General features: G+C 49.2%; 1 protein-coding gene across 1 annotated transcript in view; it reads left to right on the top strand.

The window, feature by feature from the left end:
* LOC126537430 (uncharacterized) overlaps window positions 1-19,880 on the top strand; it is a 46,439-nt gene extending 26,559 nt beyond the window's left edge. Inside the window, exons 5-6 of the mRNA XM_055074364.2 lie at window positions 7,159-7,212; window positions 19,602-19,880. Of these exons, the coding sequence (XP_054930339.1) occupies window positions 7,159-7,212; window positions 19,602-19,760 (213 nt within the window). The 3' untranslated portion in view covers window positions 19,761-19,880. The remainder of the gene's footprint in view (window positions 1-7,158; window positions 7,213-19,601) is intronic.
* The last annotated feature ends 5,238 nt before the right edge of the window (window positions 19,881-25,118 follow it).

The following is a 25,118-nucleotide window of genomic DNA, read 5'->3' as shown; positions in this document are numbered from 1 at the left end:
TAAAGTGGAGAAAACCTATTTCCCCAAGGGCATCATGGGTTCGGGTGGGATTTAGGCCTTCGGAAAACCAAGCTTGTTATTGTCCCAAACGGAGTCAAAACCAATGCGGAGATCTACCGTGAGCTCATCCTGGAGGGCACCCTTGTACCCTGGGCTGAAGAAAATGCAAAAAACGTTGACTGGCAACTACAGCAAGACTGGGCACCTGCCCACGGAGTGAAGAAAACAATCCAGTGGTGTGAGGCGAACCTCCCTGGCTTCTGGGGGAAGGATGTTTGGCCGTCCAATTCCCCTGATCTCAATCCTTTGGACTTTGCTGTTTGGGGTATCCTGGAGCAAAAAGCGCGTTCTTTCAAGCACAAATCCATCGAATCACTGAAACGTGCTGTGCAGAAGGTCTGGAACGAAGTCACTCCAGAAGGCATCGAGGCTGTTTTAAAAAAATTTCGAAAGCGTCTGGAGGCATGTATAAAAGAAAAAGGTGGACATTTTGAGAATCAAATGTGAACTGTGTTGCAGAATTCAATGCGCTTACGAATAAAAAAAGCGCGCCTCAATTGGGTTGTTTGTTGAGAAGTTATTGTTGTCTTTTCGCGTTACAGTATTTTGGGGTCACCCTGTGTTTACAAGTGCTAGTAAGTACAGTGGGGCGTGGCACTTGCGCCCGACGTTTGCGCGCATGCGCGGGTAAGACCGGGTACTAGAGAGGAAATGCGGGGACTTTTGCTCCTTGAATATATGATTCTGCCTAGGCACTACGGATGAGTTTCTTAGCGCGTGTTGTAAGAGTTTGTCCCTAGGCTTGCCGTCAGAAGTCGCAAGACGCGGTAGAGCTGAACTTAACGTCGCAAGTTGGCGGCTGGATGTAGTTATATATATTTAATCGTGTTTTTTACTAATTGAAACCACGTGTCATTATTTCTCATTATTGGCTGCGACCGGACTGGCCCTGCTTCCAGCTTTGATCCCCCGCTACCCCTTGGGTGCCCCCGGAGGCGTTATTACAATTGCTAGTAGGTACAGCGGGGCGTGGTCCTTTTCACGGCGCTCGACGTTTCTGCGCAGGCGCGAGTAAGAGCGGGTGCGAGATGGAAAATCTGGGGGCATTTGCTCCTTGAATATGTGACTTTGCCTAGGCACTACGGTGGAGGAGTTTCTTTGTGCGTGTAGCGTGTATTTGTCCCTAGGCGTGCCGGCATGGCGGAGGAGGGTCGAGTTTGTTAACGCTCCGCCGTCTGACTTCCCGCGCGGTGAGGCAGTGGGCACGGGCGCCCCATTTGGTGATCACTGTCTCAGAAGGGGCAAGATTCTGACTGGTGTTGTACAAGTCGCGGGTTACTTTGTTAGTCGCGACGATAGATTGCATTTTTTACAAGCTCTGCTCCAGGAGGGCACTGTTGGGGTTGGGGGACGGACGTCGGGATGAAAACAAACTTGGGAGGTTTATTTTACATTATATACAGAGAGGTGAGAGTCAAGTAACAGTCGTACAGTCATTACGGGCCGGCAGCAACTCGGACGCCGCGGCCCGCGGCAAGAAGTTCGAGAGAGGTGAATCAGGGAATCAGGGAATGCTCTGGTCTCTCTGGAATGCTTCTTTTAAAGTCTTCGAGCACTGGAAGTCGCGTCATGTTCGGCCAATGGGAGAGCCCGCTCCGATGACGCCACCTTCGGCCAATGGTAGGCACCCGTGCGGTGATGTCACACCCGGCGGCTCCCCGCGGTCTTGACTTGCTGTGGTGCAATGCTCTCTTCAAAGGCGGAGAAGGGGGACGATTGGGCTCCATTGTCCGAGGGCTCACCTGCTCCCGGTGGTACGGCCCCGCTGTGGTGGCAAATGCCTTCTTCAAAGGTGAAGAAGGGGGACGCTTGGGCCTTCCCGGTACATCGCAGCCGTCTTGTTTCGGGACCCACTTTCCTTGCAACAATGCCGGGCTATCCCTTCGTTTTCTGGAAAACTCAAGCATTGAATAGCTACCGGCGGCGTACGAACTTGTTGGCACGTGAACTTGTTGGCTCGAGCGATCCTCTGGAATGTGCTGCGATTCGATGGGGTCCGGGGGAATTCGAAGTAGGCGCAGGAAACAGCTCCATATCTAACAGCTCGTCCTCGCCCCGGTTGTTCTGAATGGCCGGTGAACTCAATTCGCTGGCCATGAGGAACGCTGAAAGAACCTGCAGGGTATGGTGTCGAGCCTCGTTTGACGAACTTCGGGATCCTGGGCCCTGGAGAACATACGTCAAACAAACAAAACAACACAGCGCTGCACCACGTGTAAGCGCAGGCTCTTCACCCCTGACTCGCCAGGCTATTACTGAGTCAAAATGAACCCTGATCCTTTATTTCCCCAATTTTGACAAAACAGTTCCAACCACCCTTCCAAACCGCTATCCATTTCTCCCCGAATGCCGACAAGACCAGAGTACTATTGTTGTTGCAAAACAAAGGGTCGTTGACGTTTCAAACAACAAATGAAAACAGCCGAACATAACTTAAGTGGCCTAACTACACGAACAGCATGTTTCCAATCTATCGCAGTGGCGTACTTATCGCACGTATTGGTGCCACTGAACAATCTGGTCAACCTCACAAGTACGTAATCACAAGCGCACTAGCCTTGTGGTCACTAAACAGAACGCGTACTTGCGTTGTAGGCAAACTTTTCATTTCGCTTACTCACGTTTCTTCCTTTAGTCCCTCTAGGACACGTGACTTCAACGAACAATTAAACTTGCGGGACTTACACACTCCGCAGAACCCTTAAAATAATGCGTCTTCTAATAACTAGTTCCAGGCATACTTATCAGAGAAGTCAGAATACGGCTGCCCTCAACACACACGAGCAACACAGTCATCAACGTTCTGCTTCCTTCCGTCCGCGCAGGACACGCGCTAATGGACCTAAGAGCTCTTCTCAGTGCAAATCACGCACTTACTGAAAATCTACGCGCTTAACCTTAGAAAATTCAAAAACACTTAAAAAGAAAGAAGGTTAAATAACACACACGCGCGTTACGATAGGCCTCTCAACGATAACCTTGACCCTCAGGTTACTCACACACACAAAAAAGAAAGCCTATTTACTCATTAACTAACAATCGCGAGACTACATGTTTACACAAACCTCATCTTTCAAATCTCCGAGCTTCTCAAACGAAAACACAAACAAAGCTCAAACCTTACATATTGAAAGAAATCCTAGTCTCAAATCGCGAAAACTTTCCGATGCTCAAAATAAAAAACAACACACTTCATTTCTACGGAAGGGCTCTCGGCCTCCCTTTCCAAACGCTTACGTCTGACTCCTACTTTGAGTCGTACTCGAGGCGGTCGCGGTTTGAAAGCTACTCGGGCTACGGAGGAACAACGAAAGGGCTGACTCAATATCAGCTCCCCCAAGACGTTACGGTCTCCTGCCAATTTGCGCCCTGGTGCCCCGTTTTCCTCACAAACTTGATTGACCGCGTCGCTACTCCCCACCTGGTCTCGTCCTGCCACCTTGCGCTTCTTCGTACTGCACGCTGAGCTTTGAAAAGAACTACGGAACGACGAGGAGTTTAACTGCCCCGTGCCCTTTGTCCGCGTCCGTGCAGAACATGCTTCGCGGTCCCCCTTTGACCGGTGGCTCGAACGTTTTGGATGCGTCAACATCGTCCGTGAGGACCGCACCTTTTTCCTCGCGCCCTGCCCTTCTGGGTTTCTCGCCATCTTTGGCGGCGCTACATTAGTTACCGTCTTTCGGTCTTTACCGCGCTTCTTTTTACGGCGCTTTCTCTTTGCACTCGCTTTCATGTCACCTTCTCGTGCCTCGTGCTGGCCGGTACACATTTCGTCGGCCCGGATCGGTCTCTTACCCGCACAGTCTGAGTGATCTACATTTAAATCTACTCTCACTTTGCCTCGACTGGCGGACAGCCCAACCGACTCTGGCACAATGCAGCAGGCTTTACTCGAGTTAGACAACTCGCACTCTTGCGAACTGCCCTCTACTACATTGCCCAGCTCACGCTGTGCATCGGCACACAGCCCGTCGGTATCGAGCGCCGTCTCACGCGCACAGTCCGAATGATTCCTAATTAAATCATCCATCTCTAGGCTACCTAGACTGGCGGAGAGCCGCACCGATCCCTGAACAATGCAGTTGTTCTCTCGTGAGCTACGGAGCTCGCCACCCCGAGAACTATTCTCAACTGCATCGTCCAGTTCGCACTTCACTTCTGCACGCACATCTGGCTCTACATGGGTGATCGCGTCTATCGGGTCAGCAGTACCCTTTTCTTCGCTAGCAACCTCGCTAACATTACCCGCGACGCACACGCGCGGTAACTGTGCCAATTTGTTCGCAGCTGGCCTAGCTGTCTCTACAGTCATCTGTTGGCACAGCACCTCGTCGCTCTCCCTGCGGCCTTTCACGGCCTCTGTTGCCACTAAGGCATCGTTAGCAGCTAGCTTTTTCCCTTCACTTATGAATCTGCAGCCAATCTCACCGGCACTACTCTTCTCGTCGGCTTTTGGCGAAAATCCGCTCGATGCTGCCTCATTCTTTCGCTCTGTGTACTACCTACAGAATTCTCAGACAGCCGTTGTCTCTGTGCCATTAACTGATCACAATACTGTATCTCTTTGATCAGTGCTGCCTTCTCTCTCTCGTACTTTTGCTTACGTTCGTGATACTCGCGTTCGCGTTCATTCTCGCGTTCTTGACGCTCACGCCAAAGAGTAAGTTCTTGAAGCTCACGCTTCTGTTCATTCTCGCGCTCTTCACGCTTACGCTTACTCTTACTTTCACGACGCTCACGCACACGTTCCCGACGCTCACGCTCCCGTGGCCCCTGTATCACCTCCCAAGCAAGTTCAATGCTTTTGCCATCATTGCCACTATCTTCAATCGCCTTTATGATAGCTGGCGTTTTCATCCGTTCGTCCGCCTCAACTCCCAAATCGTCGCACACCAACAACAAGTCTAACCTCGTCAACCTTCTAAGATCCATGGCAGCTGCCTCGACTGGTGGTTAGAACTGTTTTCCTTAATTAATTTGTGCAAACACACAATGCAACAAATTCCCGATTCCCAGAACTATCAAAATGAACACACAACATTTGAGTCTGGCGAACCAAAAGGAAAAAAAACCACGCGCTCACTTACGGTTGCAGCACCCTGCCATGCGGTTCATTTGTCCGCTGCTCCCGGTTCCTCCGGACTCCCTGGGTCGAAGGCTCGCTCTTCTTCGCTACTCCCAGTTTCTTCGGACCTCTTTCGACGAAGGCTCTCTCTTCTTCGCTCTTCCCGGTTCCTTAGGATCTCTCTCGACGAAGGTTGATCCGTAGCGCTGCCACCAGCTGATGCATTCGGAGGCGATCCCACCGCTGCCACCAGATGTTGGGGTTGGGGGACGGACGTCGGGATGAAAACAAACTTGGGAGGTTTATTTTACATTATATACAGAGAGGTGAGTGTCAAGTAACAGTCGCACACTCATTACGGGCCGGCAGCAACTCGGACGCTGCGGCCCGCGGCAAGAAGTTCGAGAGAGGTGAATCAGGGAATCAGGGAATGCTCTGGTCTCTCTGGAATGCTTCTTTTAAACCCTTCGAGCACTGGAAGTCGCGTCATGTTCGGCCAATGGGAGAGCCCGCTCCGATGACGCCACCTTCGGCCAATGGTAGGCACCCGTGCGGTGATGTCACACCCGGCGGCTCCCCGCGGTCTTGCCTTGCTGTGGTGCAATGCTCTCTTCAAAGGCGGAGAAGGGGGACGATTGGGCTCCATTGTCCGAGGGCTCACCTGCTCCCGGTGGTACGGCCCCGCTGTGGTGGCAAATGCCTTCTTCAAAGGTGAAGAAGGGGGACGCTTGGGCCTTCCCGGTACATCGCAGCCGTCTTGTTTCGGGACCCACTTTCCTTGCAACAATGCCGGGCTATCCCTTCGTTTTCTGGAAAACTCAAGCATTGAATAGCTACCGGCGGCGTACGAACTTGTTGGCACGTGAACTTGTTGGCTCGAGCGATCCTCTGGAATGTGCTGCGATTCGATGTGGTCCGGGGGAACTCGAAGTAGGCGCAGGAAACAGCTCCATATCTAACAGCACATGTAACCGGCAAACGGAGGCCTCAGGAGAGAACCTGAGGTTATGTTAAAGCAGGCGGCGCACGATCTCCGGGGCACCCAGGCGGTAGCTGGGGGGATCAAAGCTAGAAGCATGGCGGACCGTGGTTTCGGGTCGCGGAGGCCGAAGCGTGCCAGGGGGTGTTCGCATAAAATCTTGGCTGTCCGCTATCGCGGACAGCCGATCTTATACTCTCCTGGCATGCGCAGGCCTCTGCGAGCCCCAACCCACGGACCAGTCTGCTTCAAGCTTTGATGTCCCTGTTGCCGCTTTGGCGTCCTGGAGGCGCCGCCTATAATGCGAAATAGTGACACGTTGTTTTAATTAGCATACAACACGATTGAATAAATATAATTGCGTCGAGCCGCCAACTTGCGATGCTAGGTTCAGCAGTACCGCGGCCCGCGATTTCTGCTGGCGCGCCTAGGGACACGCGCATAGCACACGCGCTAAGAAACTCCTCCGTAGTGCCTAGGCAGAGTCGTATATTCAAGGAGCAAAAGTGCCCACATTTCCTCTCTCACGCCAGGTACACGCCACGTACACGCGCGTGCGCGCAAACGTACGTCGTCTCCGCAAGTGCCACGCCCCGCTGTACCTACTAGCAATTGGAAATACCCTTCCCGGTGGCGCTGGGTATTGCGCGCTTGTACTTCCCGCGCTTCTTCTGCGTTGCGGCCTTCCATGGAACGTCGTTGTCGGGCGGCAGCGGTGTGGCGTCTTTATTCTTGTCGGTTGGGATGGCGAGCGCCTTAGTGTATTCAAGTGTATGCTGTTCATTGTGTTGTAAGGCTGGTTTAAATGAATTTGCCTGCTTACGGGAGTGTCCGCCATTCGTATTACGTGAAGGACAAGTTTCTCGCTTACACATTTAAAAATTCTAACTGCACTGCGTGCAGCTATTTGGACTGCGTGCAGCGATTTGGATGCCAAACCACCCTGGTGAGATTTGACTGGCTGTGCAAAGTAGCGCTAGCATTACTTTGTGGTTTGCGATTGTCTACGATCTGTTGCGCGCACGAACTCACGCGGCGTTATCAACTGTTGCAGGACAGCTTCCTGAGGGCCAGGATAATCGCTGCTGTGACCATTGGCGTGATGCAGGTGAGAGCGCGCGGATGCGTGGTTAGTTTTAGTTAGTCAAAAAATTAGTCGATTAGTTATGCTTAGTCACTTCCATATGCACCTCACTGCATGCTGCCGAACTGTTCAGTCTTGCCCGTCTCTGCTAAGTCTTTCTGTTATTAATGCGAACGCATTATATGGCTCATGAGGCGGAATACCCGGCGGCGTTCCTGGAGGTGGAACAAAAGGTCACGTAGTCAAGCCGATCAACGGGAGGCGCGTGACGCGTGGGCGCTGGCTTACTTAAAGCACCACCAGATGACGCTCACCTCCGCGCAACCGCGGCAGCGGCGGTACCGGAACCAGGAAGCTAGCCTTCGCGTATAGCGCTCGCCGCAAGCCTTTCACTTCTCAGTCAGTAGCTGCGCCCGGCTACTTTGTTGGTGAAGGACAGTTCGCGAAGCAGGCCTAGGCGTCATCGGAGATACGTCGCAACGCTTTCGCATTCATCCACTTAGGGAAGCCTAAGTGCCCTTAAATATTGTTACGGGGAGAAAATACATGTATTTACAATATATACAGTAAGGGTGCAGCTCAGTGACCAGGGTAGCACCATCAACAGATCTTTGAGACACTTCAATCTCCTCTTCACCTGCCAACGTCATTTTCTCCACAGCGGCACAAACTCGTACAAGACAATAACCCCCGGCGGCAAAAGCATCGTCTCGATGCATTTTAGGGCGTCGAATCAGCGTGCGAAACGGTGCACGATATCAGTTCTTGGTGGGGCAGAAGACGTCGAAGTCACAGATGATATCTCATATGTGAGGCTGGTTACTTGGCGAAGCACTCGGTACGGCCCGGCGTATCGCGGCAGCAGTTTTTCGCAGAGGCCGACGCGACGGGAGGGTAACCAAAGCAGGACACGTAATCCAGGGCTGAAATGAACGTTCCCACGACGACTGTCGTAACGATGCTATTAGATAGTGTGAGACGCCAGAAGACGATCACGGGCAATGCAACGTGCTGTGGCCGCGCGTAGCACGTGGTAGTGTTGGCATCGGAAGGGAGCAGCGAGACAAGAGGTAGGAGTGGGTCACGGCCATATAGTTGATGGAACGGAGAATAACCAGTATATATCGTGACGCGATGAATTGTATGCAAACGTCACGAAGGGTAAGCAGCAGTCCCAATCCCGGTGATCATCGGACACGTACATGGAGAGCACGTCCATGAGTGTATGGTTGAGACGCTCGGTAAGTCGGTTTATATGTGGGTGGTAAGCCGTCGTGAACTTGCGGGACGTTGAGAAAGAGCGAAGAAGGTTATCGACAACCTTAGAAAGAAAACAGCGGCCTCTATCAGTGAGTAGCTGACGTGGGGCACCATGATGTAGGATGACTTCATGGAGGAGAAAATCAGCCACATCAGTTGCACAGCTCGTAGGGAGGGCCTGCGTTATGGCATCACGCGTGGCATCATGTCTGTCGCAACGGCCACCCACTTGTTGCCCGAGGATGAAGTTGGGAATGGGCCAAGGAGGTCCAGGCCGACGCGGAAAAATGGCTCACTGGGGATATCTATAGGCTGAAGGTGCCCAACAATGAAGGCTTCTTGCGGCGTTGGCAAAGTTCGCAGGCAGCGACGTAGCTTCGAACAGAGCGATAAAGCCCAGGCCAGAAAAGTCACCTGCGCACACGGTCATACGTACGGGAGACACCCAAATGACCTGCGGTGGGTATATTGTGTAACTGCGAGAGAATTGCCGAGCGCAGATGCTAGGGAACGACGAGAAGCAGTTCAGCACCATGTCGATGCATATTGCGTCGATATGTCCCGTCCTGGAGAACAAACATACGGAGGGAAACGTCCTGTTGCTCCAAGGTAAGGCGTTCGATGATGGATCGCGAATATGGGTCACGACGCTGCTCGTCGGCGATGCGTAAGAAGTCAAAGATCGACAAAACGCAGGTAATTGTATCGGTTTCGGTGCCATCGGGTGGGTCGACAGGGTAGCGGGAGAGGCAGTCGGCGTCCGTATGTGGCCGCCCAGATTTGTAGGACACGGAAAAGGTGTACTCTTGCAGGCGTAAAGCCCAGCGGCCAAGACCGCCTGTCGGGTCTCTGAGTGAGGATAGCCAACATAAGGCATGATGATCTCTCACGACGGTAAAATGTCGACCTAACGGGTAAGGGCGGAATTTAGCAATGGACCAAACAAGGGCCAAGCATTCGCGTTCTGTTACGGAGTAGTTGCGTTCTGGTGCTGAAAGAAGACGGCTAGCATACGCGATCACGCGATTGGTGTTCCGCTGTCGTTGGGACGAGATAGCGCCAATACCATGGCCACTTGCATCAATGCAAATTTCAGTGTAGGCATGCGAATCAAAATGACCCAAAAGGGGTGGATTGATAAGGCGACTGATATGCGTGGGAAATGCTGCAGTTTGGTCGGATCCCCAACGGAGAGTGGCGTCCTTTTTGAGGTGGTTTGTGAAATGACGAGGGATTTCAGCAAAGTTCGGGATAAATCGCCGAAAATAGGAACACAGCCCTAGGAAACTTCGGACATCGGTAGAAAAACGTGGAAGTGGAAGCTCACCAATGGCACGAACTTTATCAGGATCAGGCTGAACGCCAGCAGCGTCAACCAAGTGACCAAGTACTCGTATTTGGCGATGGCCGAAATGACATTTTGCAGAATTGAGTTGTAGGCCAGCTCGTCGAAAGCAGGAATGATAGGTGAGAGTCGGTGGAGGTGGCTCTCAAACGTCGGTGAAAAAACAATGACGTCACCAAGGTAGCAGAGGCATGTGGTCCATTTGAATCCGCGTATAGGAGAGTCAATCATGAGCTCGAAGGTAGCAGGGGCATTACACAGTCCGAAAGGCATCACTCTAAATTGGTAGAAACCATCTGGGGTGCCGAAGGCAGTCTTTTCACGATCTCGTTCATCCACTGCGATTTGCCAGTAGCCAGAGCGCAAATCAATCGGCGAAAAGTAACGGGCACCGTGTAAGCAGTCCAGCGCGTCATCAATACGTGGAAGCAGATACACGTCTTTTTTCGATATAAAATCTCCAGGTGCTTTCCTTCTTTTTAACCAGAACGACAGGTGACGCCCACGGACTGCAGGAAGGCTCAATAATATCTTTGGAGAGCATTTTGTCCACCTCCGTTTGGATGACCTGGCGTTCAGCCACAGACACACGGTAGGGCCTCTGGTGTATAGGAGGAGCGTCACCAGTGTGAATTGAATGGGTGACGACACGGGTTCGACCTAGCGGGCGATTGCCAAAATCAAAGATGTCCTCATAGGACATCGGAATGCGGCTAAGGGCGTGGGCGTAAGCAGGTCGTAGATCAGTAGCGATCATTGGCGTAAACTTGTCGTTGCGTGAAGTAAGAGGGGCAGAAGCTCAGCAGGGTGTCGAATCGTGGGTCGGGCGTAAGAGCAGCTACTCCAGTCTTTCAAAGGGGATAGCACAGCGAGAGATACACCCTCAGGAAGCACTTGCAGACACGAACCAAAGTTCAGAAGAGGGAGCCATGCTCTGTTGTTGGCAAGAGTTATAATTGAGCTTGAGAGTGCTATTTGACGTGCCAGGAGGACGACGCAAAGTGGGAACACCACGTAAGGACCATATCGAAGTGGGAGAGAAAGCGATATAGGACGTAAGTCGTAGCATCAGGTTGTAGCCGAACAAATTCAGTAGAACGAAGTCGGGAATTGTGGTCGTCGGCAAAGCAATGGGGCAGTTCAAGGCGAAGGGTGCCAGTTGCACAGTCAATAAGTGCTGAATGGGCAGTCAGAAAGTCGATACCAGGAATCGCTTCGTGTGGACATTCGGCCAGTACAGTGAACAGGACTAACACTGAACGGCCGGCAATGGTAACACGGGCGGCGCACATTCCCATCACGACTGTCATTAGCTACTCGGACGGCAGGCGACTGGGCAAGTGTCAGGACTTTACGGAGACGGCTACGAAGATCTGATCGCATAACCGACACCTGAGCGCCAGTATCGATGAGGGCTTCAACGGGTACAAAATTTTCAACAAGGTTCGGTTGAGCAGCAGGGGTCAGCAGAGCTTTTGCAGTCCGAGTCGTCAATGCAGCCTCGCATCCGGGGGCTGCATTGTTTAGTTTCCCGAGAAGCGGCCCGCGTAGGACGGGGACGAGGGACGTCGAGGTGTAGGCGAACAGGATTGACGGCGTTGCGGCAAGGGCGAGCGGCTAGGGGTGTTTCCCCGAGAGGGAAGGCCGGCATGGTATGGTTCAGAGAGGGGCGACAGAGGCTGAGGGTCTCGGTCGAAGCGGTGATCAGCATATGGTCGAGGCAAGGAGTACCAGCGGCTACTACGGCAGTGGCGGGAGATGTGACCGACCCAGGAGCAAGCAAAGCAAATTGGCCTGTCATCCGGTGTTCGCCACTCAGAGGGGTTCCGATATCGATACAGTAACTACTGTCGAGGAGCAGCAGAGGCAATCACAGGAGCAGTAGGGGTGGGACATGGGCGGACGATGGACTGGATGTCCATGTTTGCGATTTCTTGGTGGACAAAAGCTTGAATAAGCGAGGTAGTCATGTTGTCATGCGTCTGGGGACAGTGAGAACTTGGAGCCATAGCCTCAAGTGAGCGACGGATGACCTGTGTCAAGCTTGGCGTTGTAGGCGGATGTGACGCCGGAGGGTCGTTGCAGGAGGAAGTGGCAGCCGCATTCGGAAGTAGGTCGAAGCGTTGTAGGATGCGTTTGCTCTTCGCTTGCTCAAAACTCTGGCATTCATTAATGACGTACTCAACAGTTAAGCAGTTCCTGAAAAGCAGAAGGTTGAACGGATCGTCCGCCATGCCCTTCAATATGTGTCCGACCTTATCGGCCTCCAGCATGTCCGCGTCCGCTTTACGGCAGAGAGCCAGAACGTCTTGAATATACACGACGTAGAATTCGGTTGATGTCTGGGCACGAGACGTTAGCTCTTGCTTCGCCCCCATTTGACGCCCCACAGGTCTTCCAAAAAGATCGCGTAGCTTTTCCTTGCAGGAGTCCCAGCTTCTAATGTTGGCTTCATGCGTCTCGAACCATACCTTCGCGTTTCCTCCCAAGTAAAATATCACGTTGGCCAGCAAAAGTGTGGCATCCCACTTGTGCTTAGCGACGCGCTCATACGATGTCAGCCAGTCTTCGACGTCGACCTTACCAGTGCCGATGAAGATTCCCGGATGACGTAGCTGGGTTAGCACTACTTCCGCTGGTGTCTGAGCGGCGGAGGCAGCGTCAGTAGCCATAACAGCGGAACCGATGTGACGCCCGCTGCGAAGATCCAAGGACGTGCGAGAGTACCCCGCACGTTCACCAAAATGTTACGGGGAGAAAACGTATGTATTTACAATATATACAGTTACAAGGGTGTAGCTCAGTGACCAGGGTAACACCATCAACCAATCTTTGAGACACTTCAACCTCCTCTTTACCTGCCAACGTAATTTTGTCCACAACGGCACAAACTCGCACGTGACAATATTATGGGGTTTTGCGTGCCAAAACCACTATTTGATTAGGCACATAATAGTGGGGGACTCCGGACATTTGCACCATCTGAGGTTCTTCAACGTGCACCTAAATATAAGTACGTGGGTGTTTTCGCATTTCGCCCTCATGGAAATGCGGCCGCTGTGGCTGTGATTCGATTCCGCGACCTCGAGCTCATCAGCCCAACACCATAGCCAATAAGCAACAACGGTGGGTTCTAAGTGCCCTTGATCTTTGTTTAAATGGTTATAGCTGTTCTGTCACGCCTTCAATAAATAATATACGATAGTTTTTGCTGTCTCAAAAACTTAGCCGCACATTCTTGTATGGTTTTCCATTAAAGTGCTTACAGTACAGCTTATATTAGAACTGGAAGGTTTCCTTTAAGGCATGGAAAGTAATTTTTAAATACGTGCAACATAACAGTCGTTTTGCCGAATAAATTCGACACATTAGAGTTAAGCGTCATGTTTCACGGCACATATATTGTAGTAAAATAGTAATGGCGTGCAATCTACTAACTGCTACTACTAGCCAGGAAGCTAGAATGTTATTTTAGATGGTCAAAGAATTGATGGGCAAACTGCATCACACTTAACAGTTAGCTGCATCAGTTAGCCTTCTCAGCATTACAGACTATCTGAATGAGCGTGAACAAGGGCGCTTTCTGGTTAAACCACAAGGTTGACGCTTAAATTTCGTACAAAGATGGCATTTCACGCTGTATGCGCGTTAATATGATGTTATACTGCTCGCCCATTTCGTCCATGCAGAATAAGGAAGTATACGCGTCCTCTGTGGCGACGACGCACTAGAAATGTCCACTCTGTCGGGAGAAACGGAATGAACGCGCTGTCCGACGTCATTGGGTCAAGCTCGTTTGGTCTAAACGCTGCTGAGTAATTGTAGCAATTCCGAGCTTGCTGGTGACATGGTACCATTCCGTTTCAAATGGCATGCTCCTAAAATCCATCCATCTCTCCAACCAACCGGGGCGAAACAGAGCGCGAGCAGTGTCGCCGTAATAGTGACGGATAGACATTTTCTCTTTGTGTAAAACCGACATTTTTCTTTGTGTCCTTCTGAAAGAAAGAACGCAAGACAAAGAACTGTGGGGAAACCATGAACTTCTCTAAGGTTGCTACATGGGCCTGTCTGTGTGCCATCAGAACGTATAAAAAGTGTAAATTGGTGGGAGTGTCAACAAAAGTAGTAGCATTTTTGAGTGGCTGCACACGTGTATAATGACTTGTTTTTTTTTTTTTCGGAGTATGCGCGTTGGTGTATGGCAATGCATAAAATGCTCACGGTGGCTTCGCATTGACAGTTTGCGCTGTGTGTGTATCTTCATGCATTGCGTCTGTCTGCGTCTCTTACGCGCAACTCTATACGTTCTAAATCCATGAACTTTGAAATCCATGATTGTTACTGTAAGCGAATAACCCGAACAAACAAAACGAGTGAGCGAGCGAGAGAAGGAACGTTTTCCTGAAAAGTCCGACCTCCGATCATGAACTAACCATCTTCCGGCGCACACCGACATTCCACGAAAATGGAGCCAAAGAAAGTCATTCGCTTTTAAAAATGCGCAGGATTCGATACTGTTGTTGTGCCACCATTAGTTTGGTGGCAACGAGGAAGAATTTCTCCCGATGAGTAGAGGATAACACGCTCGGCTACTGACTGCATATGGAGGATGCACTAGGTTATCTGCGCAGAGGGGGAGCGCTGGGTTCAATGTGCCGAATGATGTTGGGTTGACGAGTACATGTAAGCTTTGGGATGCGGCACCTCCGGGTGCCAAGTCATCTTCCCATCTGACAACGGCGCCAAGGTGATCCTATTGCGTTCTCGCAACGAATGCCCGCGTAATGGTTGAAGATCGTTGGAAGAGCGCTGGCAAGGGGATCTGAAAGCTTTTATGCTTAATTCATCGCTTCCGCCTTCCCGGCAGCGCCTTGGCAAGATACAAGGGGCTCCATCAAGCATAATATTATCGTAATTTGTATATACTCCATCGTGCAAATAGCTTGCCTTCCACCTTGCACCTGATCTTTCCTGGGCTACGCATGTAGCAAGCATCTCTTGAACACCTTCTAAGTCACTAGGTTATCTGCGCAGAAACTTGCGTAGCCCACCTTCTGATGTACGGAAATCAGCATATTAATCTATCTTTGCCCACAGCTAGAATTCGCTTCATCCAGATGATCACCATATCAGGAGTACGTTATCGGCATTCGAAACTGTTCGGAATAGAGCAGCCAGATTCGTCTCGCTAAAGTACGAACAACTTTCTAACGTTACCCGAATAAAAAAAAAAAAGTTGACTCGCCATCCCGACCCTGCGAGAGCGGATGGAAAACCACTAAATTGCCGTCGATGGGGATATGAAATGTTTTATTGTTCTGCCTAGTCTTAGTACGACACCGTTGTTGAGCATTACGATTTTGCGCTATTCGACGCCCATCGTATTCACGCTGCTCTTCGGGAGTCTTATTTGCGTGGTCTACCAATAGCGGTCTTGCAATGAACTGAATGAGTTGCTAGGCAGGTCTCCCTTTTATATATGATGTTTGGTGACGTCACTCACTGATTCATATGCTGCTGTTGCCCTTTCCCACCGGAGCAGCTTATGTAACCGTAATCTTTACCGGGAAACACACGCAGGGCGAAGGAACGTATCTCGCATTGTTTACAGGCGCCTTATCATCCATCATGCGGTTTTGACGCTTGTTTCGTGCTTCTCGTTATTGAGATGAATACTGAGCTGTGTGTTTTATGCCTGATTCCGAAGGAGATATGCATCTTTCTTTTGTTTTTTTTTTTTTTTTTTTTTTTGCTAACGGACGTGAAAAATCCCGACCAACTAGAGGATAGCAGCTTCGCTGTGAAAAATATTTCATTTCAGTCATTAGAAACTTGCCACCTGATCGCTCTTCTGTGTCTGTTTCACAGGTACATTCATATAAAAAAACCTCACCGTGTGCTGATTCATGTACCTGTGGTGCACGTCATGACGCCTTCACAACCCGTTCAGTTTCATGTGTATACATTGTCAAAGACAGGTATTTAACTCATCATCACTGCCTCGCGCTACTGCACATTGGAACAATCTTCCGGACCACATCGCATCCATGTCAAACCGCGAAACTTTTCGATAAGCTGAATACGCTCTTTGATAATACTGTATAGTGAAGTTCTACTGTAGTCTTCGTAATCTTCGCTTTGTTACCTTATTATTTAATGCGAACTTTTCTGTTCTGTTCTGAGTAAGGGAGGTAATGGAAACTGTTACCCACCTTACTCAATGCCCTTCGGTGGACCTGTAAGGTATAATAAATAAATAAATTAATTAATTAATTCATTCATTAATTAAATGATTAAATAATTTAAGTAAATAAAACTGTCCGAGCTTAGGCAAGCTCTCAATCACCTCGCCTGCAACAGTTAACCCGGCCCTCTTCCCGCTGCGGTGTTAGGTGCAAGCTCAGAAACAAGCTGTTCCAACTAGAAGAGGAGGTATTGGATCGAATGCGCCACCGCCTCCAGCACAAGCGCCACCCTTGCCCTAGACACTAAAGAAGCCTTCAAAAACGTCTTTCATCAGGCCATTCTTACCAACATCAATGCTACTAAATGTGGGAAGCATATCTTTAATTACAACCGGGCCGCATAGCCCGTGGTCTATGCGGCCCCCTATATATGTATACCTCTCAGTTACCCCGGCGGAGCTGGACAAGGTCGACGTGCGTCTCAGGAAAGCGCACAAGCAAACCTTGGGTCTCCCCTCTGGAAATGCCACCCTCCAGTTGGAATCCCTTGGCATCCACAATACTGCTAAGCAAATTATCGATGCCCACCTAACAAGCCAACGCGAAAGCCTTGCGCAAACGACAACCGGTCGCATGGCCCGCACCGGCCTATATACGATACTCCACTGCCACCTCCGGCCGCACGTTTAGCCATTAGCTCACGTCGGTCATACGCAACTGTATGCGAGTCACTCCTTTCCCCAGATATATGTACCCGTAACATCACACCCACCGTCACCATGGCTAGAGTCCGAGCACTTCAGATGCGTCAGGGGACACTGCCGGGAACCCTGTAGACCGACGATGTCACCCACGCTCACCGCCGCGCTCACACGGGCAGCGTGATCGAAGTCGACTTTCATGAAGTGGTGTCGGCCTCTTTCATATATACGCAAGCATCACAGAAGCTGACGAAGCAGCCGTCGGCCTCACAATCATATCCCGCCCCGCACATGAGTACATCGCAATTGTAACGAACTCTCAAGCTGCCTGCCGCAGCTTTGCGAAGGGGCGGATATGCGCTGCAGCCCACTGCAGCCCACTCGGCAGTCGGTTTAAATTCGAAGATGTGGTTTGCACGCAATTGCCACATATTTTACGTCACCTCGCGGCTACAATATTCTAGGCACTATATTGCAAACCGACATCGTGGCGACACGCCGCCCGAATTTCCGAGGCCGTGATTGCAGGTCATTGCAGGTGATTGCAAGTGATTGCGTTTGATGGGCTGGCGTGCGCCATTTTGTTCGAACATTGCGGGACTTTGTTAGTGCTAAGAGCGTACTGTAAGAAGAAATCAGTCACGAGAACAGTGTCGTCCATGAATACGACGATGAAAGAACATTGCGCGTGCTGTGACTATATCGTCGAAAGCTGTATTAGAACGCGTGCTCTTTTCTCATTTGAATGCCCTTTTTTTGTCATTCGGCTTACATTCGGCTTTATTATTCGGCTAGCAAGGAAGTTCTCTTTTCTTTAATTTGCGATCAACATTCGTAGGATGCTTCACAAACTTTCCGGCATTTATCTGTGCGCGGATCTAACCATTTTTAGTTTCACGCCAACTTCGGTCACTGGATAGTTGATCGTCTAATGGGTAGAGTATCAGACCACTGTGCTGAGGTAACCGCGTTCGAAACCAACGGTCGGATCAACTCGGGTCACTGAATGTGTGACACTGCACTTGTGCCGCTCTCGAATGAACCTCTTTAACGCCAATTTGAACGTAACTGTGTATGTGTCCCTCTGTATGTGCTCCTCCTTACTGAACCTCCTTCACGCAAACTTTGGATCACTTTGTATGTGCCACTAGGCATGCGCCACTTTTCAGGGAACCTCTTTTTTTTTTTTTTCACGTCAGCTTGGGTCACTGGGTAACTGCCACTTGGTATGTGTGCCGCTCTTCCATTAAAAGAACATTCCTTGATATCTATCTGGTGCTGGCCGGAATCGAACCAGCGACATATAAACAGTAATCTGACAATATTTTCTGAATATATTCAGACACGCGCCACGCGCGGACTTCATGGCGGCAGCGCTAGATGGCGCAGCTGCCTTGTCCGAAGGGAGCGCAATATTTTCTGAATATATTCAGACACGCGCCACGCGCGGACTTCATGGCGGCAGCGCTAGATGGCGCAGCTGCCTTGTCCAAAGGGAGCGCAAGAGGGGAGGCTGGCGGCAGCACACGCTTCTCACATCACGCGTTTCGGCGGTGCCAATACGGGTGTGTTACTACATCGCTTCGATCCTAATCTCATTAGTCTCAACAGTCATCCTGAGGTGGTTTCTTTTGGAATTAATTTTTTTTTCTTCTTTTCTGCACATCTCCGAATTTCGAGGTTGGGGAAGAATCAGCGGGGGCCGGTCTAAATTTGTCCGAGTGCGGTAATCGGGGACACTTACGTGTACAGCCCCCTTCACTTCTGTCCAGAGCAATGAAACGTTGCGTTGCCAAACGAATATAATCGTATATTCGAGGGCAGGTTTAGCATATATCAGAATTAGTGCTAGAGTTCAAGTATAGCCAGACGAACCTTCAAACCAGATATTCTTGAATGCAGTATCCTTAATTAAAGAATTGACTGCGAGGTTACGTATCCTTTACAGCACACAGGCACGGAAACGCCACACGGCAGCCTTTGGTTACCCGCTGCGTCGGCTCACTGGCAATGGCGTCAGGTCGCGTGTTATATCAGGTGTCCGCAAAGTAAGTGTGCAGTGGAAATGGTGGTCTGAAAGTTTGCAGTTTGCAGTTTTACTTACGGCAGTGTAGCGACCACTATAGGATAAGCTGAAAATTCCCACCACCGGCTTGAAGACATACGTCTGCACACGGCACCGCACATTGTTAAATACTCGCTGGAGGGTTGCTGGAGTGCGATGCGATGTGCTGCGGGTAATGGCTATACGTATAGCTCCTGCATTGTGTGAGGATTGTTTTCGCTGTACGTATAGCTCCTGCATTGTGTGAGGATTGTTTTCGCACATCTGTCCTCTGAGTGCACCATCCTGCAACCTCCCCCCCCCCCGAATATGCTATCAGCCGAACAAGAGGTGTAGCGCTAGCACATCGCACGCGAAACTGCAATGTGATTCCCAATTGTCATCATATTTTTGTTCATTTTCTCACTGCACGGTTACGTTCCCGCTCTCAGTAATATTCCGGGCCATGGCGGCGTTATTTCAATGGATGTGAAAGGCAATAATAGCTTTGGTAATTTTAAATTTTAGTGCACGTTAAATAATCCCGAATGGTGAAATTTTATCCGGAGCTCACCACCATGACGTCTCCCATACATAGAGCATCAGTATTGCCCTGCGACCTGAAGCCGCAAGAATCAACCTCTCTGGTTGTGTTGTCTTTATGTGGCTTTCTTTTGTGTGTGTTCAAGTGCGGCAAAAAACATGTATTTTAGCAAGCACCAACTAGGCCAACAAGCAGTTCTGTTGCAACATATCTCTCCGGTTCGCAGTAGCGCAATTGCTCATTCGGGCTAAGACTAAGTTCCCATGATTTCAGAATTAACCCGTCAATAACTTGCGCGTTCTAACCTTTTTTTTTTTTTTTTTCATGGCAGCTGGTGGTTCTCAAGCACATCAACAGGATGTACGAGAATATCCTGAAGAGGGCAGTCAGAAGCCGCCTGAATGCAGTGGGACTTGAGGAGAATCTCACAGACACACAATCAACTATATATATCGCCGCAGAGACTGATCCGTCGCCAGTGGTTCTGTGATACATTTGTGAATCGATTTGCTGCGTAACATTTCTTAATTACGGCATGTTTTTTTATTACGTTGACATAAGATATTTGTGCCTTCTTCAAGTTGTCTTAATTACACTACGATTACCTTTATTCGCACCAAGCTTTGTTTTGGCATCACGTCTTACTTGTAGACGACACAAACGAGCACGGTCGACTTCAACATCCGTGCGGTGTATCAAAATAAAACAATTTGCTAATCCTATACGCACTGTGGCAGTCGATGCCGCGCATAGCATTTTGCTGGTAGCTGGCTATTCGGCATCGTTAGAGATTACGCAAAGCGTTACTAAATGGACCAACAGCTTTGTGTAAGGCCAGCAAGTGCAAGTGCAAGTGTGTGTGTGTATGTGTGTGTGTGAGAGAGCGAGAGAGAGAGAGAGAGAGACGGAAGCCGTGTGGGCGACAGCATGTACAAAAGTGACGACGACGATGATGCAAGGTTGGACGGTGTGCTGGCGACGGAACGACCACTGATTTGTTGTACTCCGGCGAAGACACGTTGTAAGCTGTTTACGACGGAGGCCAACGCCGACGGCGGTCAACGGTTGCGCAGCGTCTACGCAGACTTAACTCCTACGAGGAAAAGACCGTGAATTTAATGTGGGCCGATCCCGAAGGCATTAAAACTTCTTTCTGGGCGAGTTGGTGCATACTTGACATGAAAACTGTTTACAGCGCAAACACATGCAACCACAAAGTATAAGGGACAGGACACAAGCGATGACTGTCAACTAACTTTTATTAACGGAAGACGGGTGCCTTATATAAGGGGAAAGGCAGAAGTGAAGGGGGAAGGGAGTGATACAATCGGGGAAAATGACGATGCGCATCGATGAACGAACGTGCCAGCAGTCAACGCATTCAGACGCGAAGAAACAAGAAAACGAAAAAAGTAGACAAACACTAACAAAAGGCGAGGGATACTAAGATACAATGAAATCAGTAAGCAGCCGCTTCCAAAAAATGAAGCTCTGCCGCAAAAAGCGATACAGAAGGGGTGCTTACGCACTTGCTGCCATATTTGTGTATGTAGAACGCTTCCAAACTGACGCGCGCCGTCGCGTCGGCACTTTTGCCGAGAATCTTTGTCTCTCCCAAACGAGCCTCGCATCCTGTGCATCCAATTACATGCGCGACCAAATGTGCGTACTTGTCCTTTAAGTTGCTTAAATTTCGGGCATGTTCCCCCAAGCGTTCATTAATGCAGCGGCCGGTTTGGCCGACATAAGCCTTTCCACACTTCAAGGGAATGGCGTAGACCACTCCTGTGGCACACTTGATGAACGGCTTCTCGTGTTTTAGCTGGCAACCTCTTTTTTTAGAGTTGCAGATGCGTGGGCATAACTGTGCCAGCTTGTTGGGTGCCGAAAAAACAACGGAAACACCATGCCTGTTGGCTACCTTCTTAAGACTGTGCGAAGTCTTGTGCAGGTACGGCACAACCAAAGGCTTGTCGGTCTTCCGACGGTCATCTTTTACTCGTGTTCCCAGTTTTAGCTTCTGGAAGAGGGTCTCAGCCACCGCAATCAAAACCGAATGGGGGAACCCCGCCGCCACAAGTCGGCTGGCCTGATTCTCAAAACTTGTCTGCATCAGGTGCGGGCACGACTTCTGAAGAGACGATTCCAAACAGTGCGACGCTATAGCTCTTTTTACAGTTTTGGAATGCGCTGAATCATATGGCAGCAAGTCCTTTCTTGCGCGAGGGAAGTAGCCCCAGCAAACGTGCTCTTCATCAAAGGTTAGTCTCAGGTCTAAAAACTGTAAGGCGTTCGCGTCAGGTAGTTCGTGGGTAAAATTTAGCCCAAGTGCATGCTTGTCAAATGCGTTTAAAACTTCACCTACTGTAGAGAGGTAGGTGAAGGCCGTCTGCTTTTTTAAAAGCACTAAAAAGTCATCTACGTATCTAAAAACCTTTAAAACGAACCCCCCCAAAAAAGACCTATCTAAAAATCTCTAGACAAGCTTGTCGGGAGAGTTGGTACATGGTTATTTGAACATGGCAGTGTTGCAGCCAACAGAGAGGGAAAAAAAGACTGAGATACCGTGAAGGAGACATACAGGTATGCAGCTGGCAGGCATAATGTATCAGCAGCCGAACTGTATATCCTTGGGTCTTCCTCATGGTGCTTCTGGTTTCCTTCCTGTTTGCCAGCGTTCCCCTGCTCAAATGTAGTGATATGGCTTTCCTGATCTTCGAAGCTGGCTCGTAAAATACGAACGTGGTCGAGGAAGATGTTAAGGACGGCTGGATGTTGGCTGGAACATGTAAGATGACTTGGTAAGAAAAGCAAAACGCACAACTCTCTCTGTGTGTGCGCCACTCTTCGCGTTATTCTCAGTGTCTCTCTTAAAACAGTGTTTGTCGCGCCTGTATTTTGAGATTACGAATCCCCTACGAACCTTTTAAACTTTGCTTTTGTTTTATCCGATAACTGTCTCACATTATGAAAAATACAAAATTTGAGATAAAGCAATATTTGCTGGCGCAGCCCACATCATACATCAGCAGCTGTAACGAAGCAAAAGTAATAATCCTCAGTACCTCTAGAGAGTAGCAAGATTTCAACAATAACCTTCGTGACTAATGATTTTAGAGACCATGTGTTATTGCATAATTGAAGCTGTCCAGTGCCCACTGAATGACCTATCGCGAGAAATCTTGTGCCCGCCAGTTTCGAGAAATAACGATTCGTATTCTGCCCGTAAAGCTTTACGTGTGTAGGAGGTGTGCCCTGGCCTCATCGAGATCGCCGTATTGTTGCACAGCAAGTACAGTGCGCGTTGTTTATACCCACTTATGTCCAGCAGAACAGTAGAAGCTGTGAACAGGACTACCAAATGGCGTACGCGAGGTCATGTGAATGCTCGATCACTGCGGGATTATTGATACCAATCCTATGGGGCATTCGGGTCTCTTTCTTTTTGAGTTGAGATGCCTCTTCCCTGGAAATATTGTGTAATTTTTTCTCGAAACTGGCGCAGGGCACAGCTTCTCGGAAACGGAAGCGCTTTGAGTACTGGCATACTCGTTTCCTCATCGGAATCTCTGACACACCTACGTGCGACTCCTATAGCCGCGGCATTCTAGAAAATCCTGGAAACCACCTGTGTTTTTGTTCCCGATATTACGTATCGATATTACGATATTCAGAACCGTTTTCAGAAGCCGGTTATCTTGGACCGTGGCTGCGCGCGACGCTGGCGTTGAACGCAACGAAATCATTGTTTAAAGCCAACAGGCCTCTGCGACCATTTGTAGATTTCATGTGCTCCTTTTAGAACGCGCGCGCAACTGGGGCTCTCTCTTACCTTCTTTCTCTCTTTTCACACCGTTACCCCTTCCCCAGTGCAGGGTAGCAAACTAGACACGTGTCCTGTTAACCTCCCTGCCTTTTCTTTTTCTTCTCTCTCTCTCTCTCTTGAGGGCTGGCTCACTTCGTGTTTAAAATTACAGCATACCACTGAATCTATGTAGCTTGTAACTTAATTAGCGATATCTTGTTAGTTTCTAATTGCATTGGTGATTATCGTGCACATTCTGGCGTCCGGCGCTACTTGAAAACTTCATCAGCAAAATTATAATTTTCTTCTTCAAATAGGACGTTTTTAGTCATTTGAAACACTGCATGCCGAAACACACAATAAAGTCTAACAATAAAGCTAGACACAATATTGGCATCGTCAAAGTTGGGCTACTTCGTTCGATTCTAAATGTAACAGCGCGACTTTTCGACGACGACGGGAACTGATGAGCAGACAAAGACCACCTCATGCTTCTGTGCTCTCCGGTTTTGCCCAAAACCGCGCTGTTACATTTTTTAACTAGCATAGTAGTATACGCTGACTTTGAGTTGCAGTGTTAAGAGCATCAAGGAGTTTTAGAAATAGCACCTCCAAGCAGCTTTGCGTAGCCAAAAACCCAAACTTCTTTCCCATGAAACACAGAAGCAGCTAATCAACGTCGAATGCACGTCTTGAAAGGCTCATTCGAAATTCTAGTAGCCGTCTTGATCAGAATGCCTTTTAGCCGTGGGCGTGAAGAGGTACTTCAGTAAGCCCTCCCTGCTAACGTTACGGTAAAAACTAGCTTACGGGTATCTTGGCAAGAACAACTGAAGGCTTTTCTTCAACATTCCCAAAATGGTTTTGTGGCAGTGCTTGCGGTACCACGAGGGGTATCGACACTTAAAAATTAGTTATTAAAGGATTTATCGACATCAGAAAAAATATGTTTATATTGTGGAATAGTCATGATGCACAGGTAGTTCAGATGTGAGCCGTCCTTTCTTTAGGAAATATAGCTGTAGCATGTCAGTATTGCAGCATAGCCTGATTGGTCAACAAGCGCATTTTGCTTAGACTAATTAATTTAATGCTGCGGTAAAAATTATTTGCGAAATAAAAAAGCAGGTTTCTGACGACGATATCATGCTAACGTGACTGAATTGACTGAAACGAGGATGTCAGCTCCGCAGGAAGCGCATTATTGTTGATAAAATCTTGCTCTGCTGGGTCTTCTCAGGACTGACGTGCTTTCTAGCAGGGCAGCATTTTGTCAATGATGCTGCGGTTCGGGCAGAAATGACATCACCTGGTCTCATGTTACAGGTGGGAGATAAGCATGACACCAGCATACAATGCTGTGCTACAATTATTTCCTAATAAAATAGATGGTTCACACATGAAAAAACACACTGTGCACCACTTTGTCCGCCAATATAAACATTCTTTATGATGTCCATGCATCAGTTAAAAGTAAATTGTAACTTATTTTGTGAAGGCCCCTGGTGAAATAACGCCCTATGCTCGCGCAGAAATGATGGCCAGCGGCATACCACCCATTAGTAAATTCCGTAGCGTATGACATGTTACTGGAACTGAAAAATAAATCAGAATATATTATAAATCTATTTGGTACACACTGTAGATAGTCAAGCGGCAACGAAGAATGCTGCAAGTGAAAGAAGAGAAAGAGAAGGATAGAGTTGCAGTGGGTCAGGGGAATAGTTGGTTTTGGGACGCCTTCGATTTGGGCATGTCGTGTACAGCTGGGAAACCGTTCAAGGCGCCAGACTCTTATTACCTATTCGTGCAGTACAGTGCACAAAGCATGAATGTCCGTTAAAATGCAACAATACATCTACTTCACACCACGTGACATAGTCAAATCTTATTGCCTAATAAATTTTAAGATGACGTAGAGCACACAATTAACAAGAGAGGCAAATAGCATCAAAGGTAGCCACACATGCACCTTGAAGATGATTGCAGGCCGCTGCCATAGCAGGCAAGGCTGCCCCGTAAAAATTTCCTTTATTAGAAGGC

Source organism: Dermacentor andersoni, chromosome 4 (genome assembly GCF_023375885.2).
Source record: "Dermacentor andersoni chromosome 4, qqDerAnde1_hic_scaffold, whole genome shotgun sequence".
Classification (NCBI taxonomy): domain Eukaryota; kingdom Metazoa; phylum Arthropoda; class Arachnida; order Ixodida; family Ixodidae; genus Dermacentor; species Dermacentor andersoni.
Note: the sequence above shows the minus strand (reverse complement) of the source record. Positions and strands in the feature narration are given on the sequence as shown.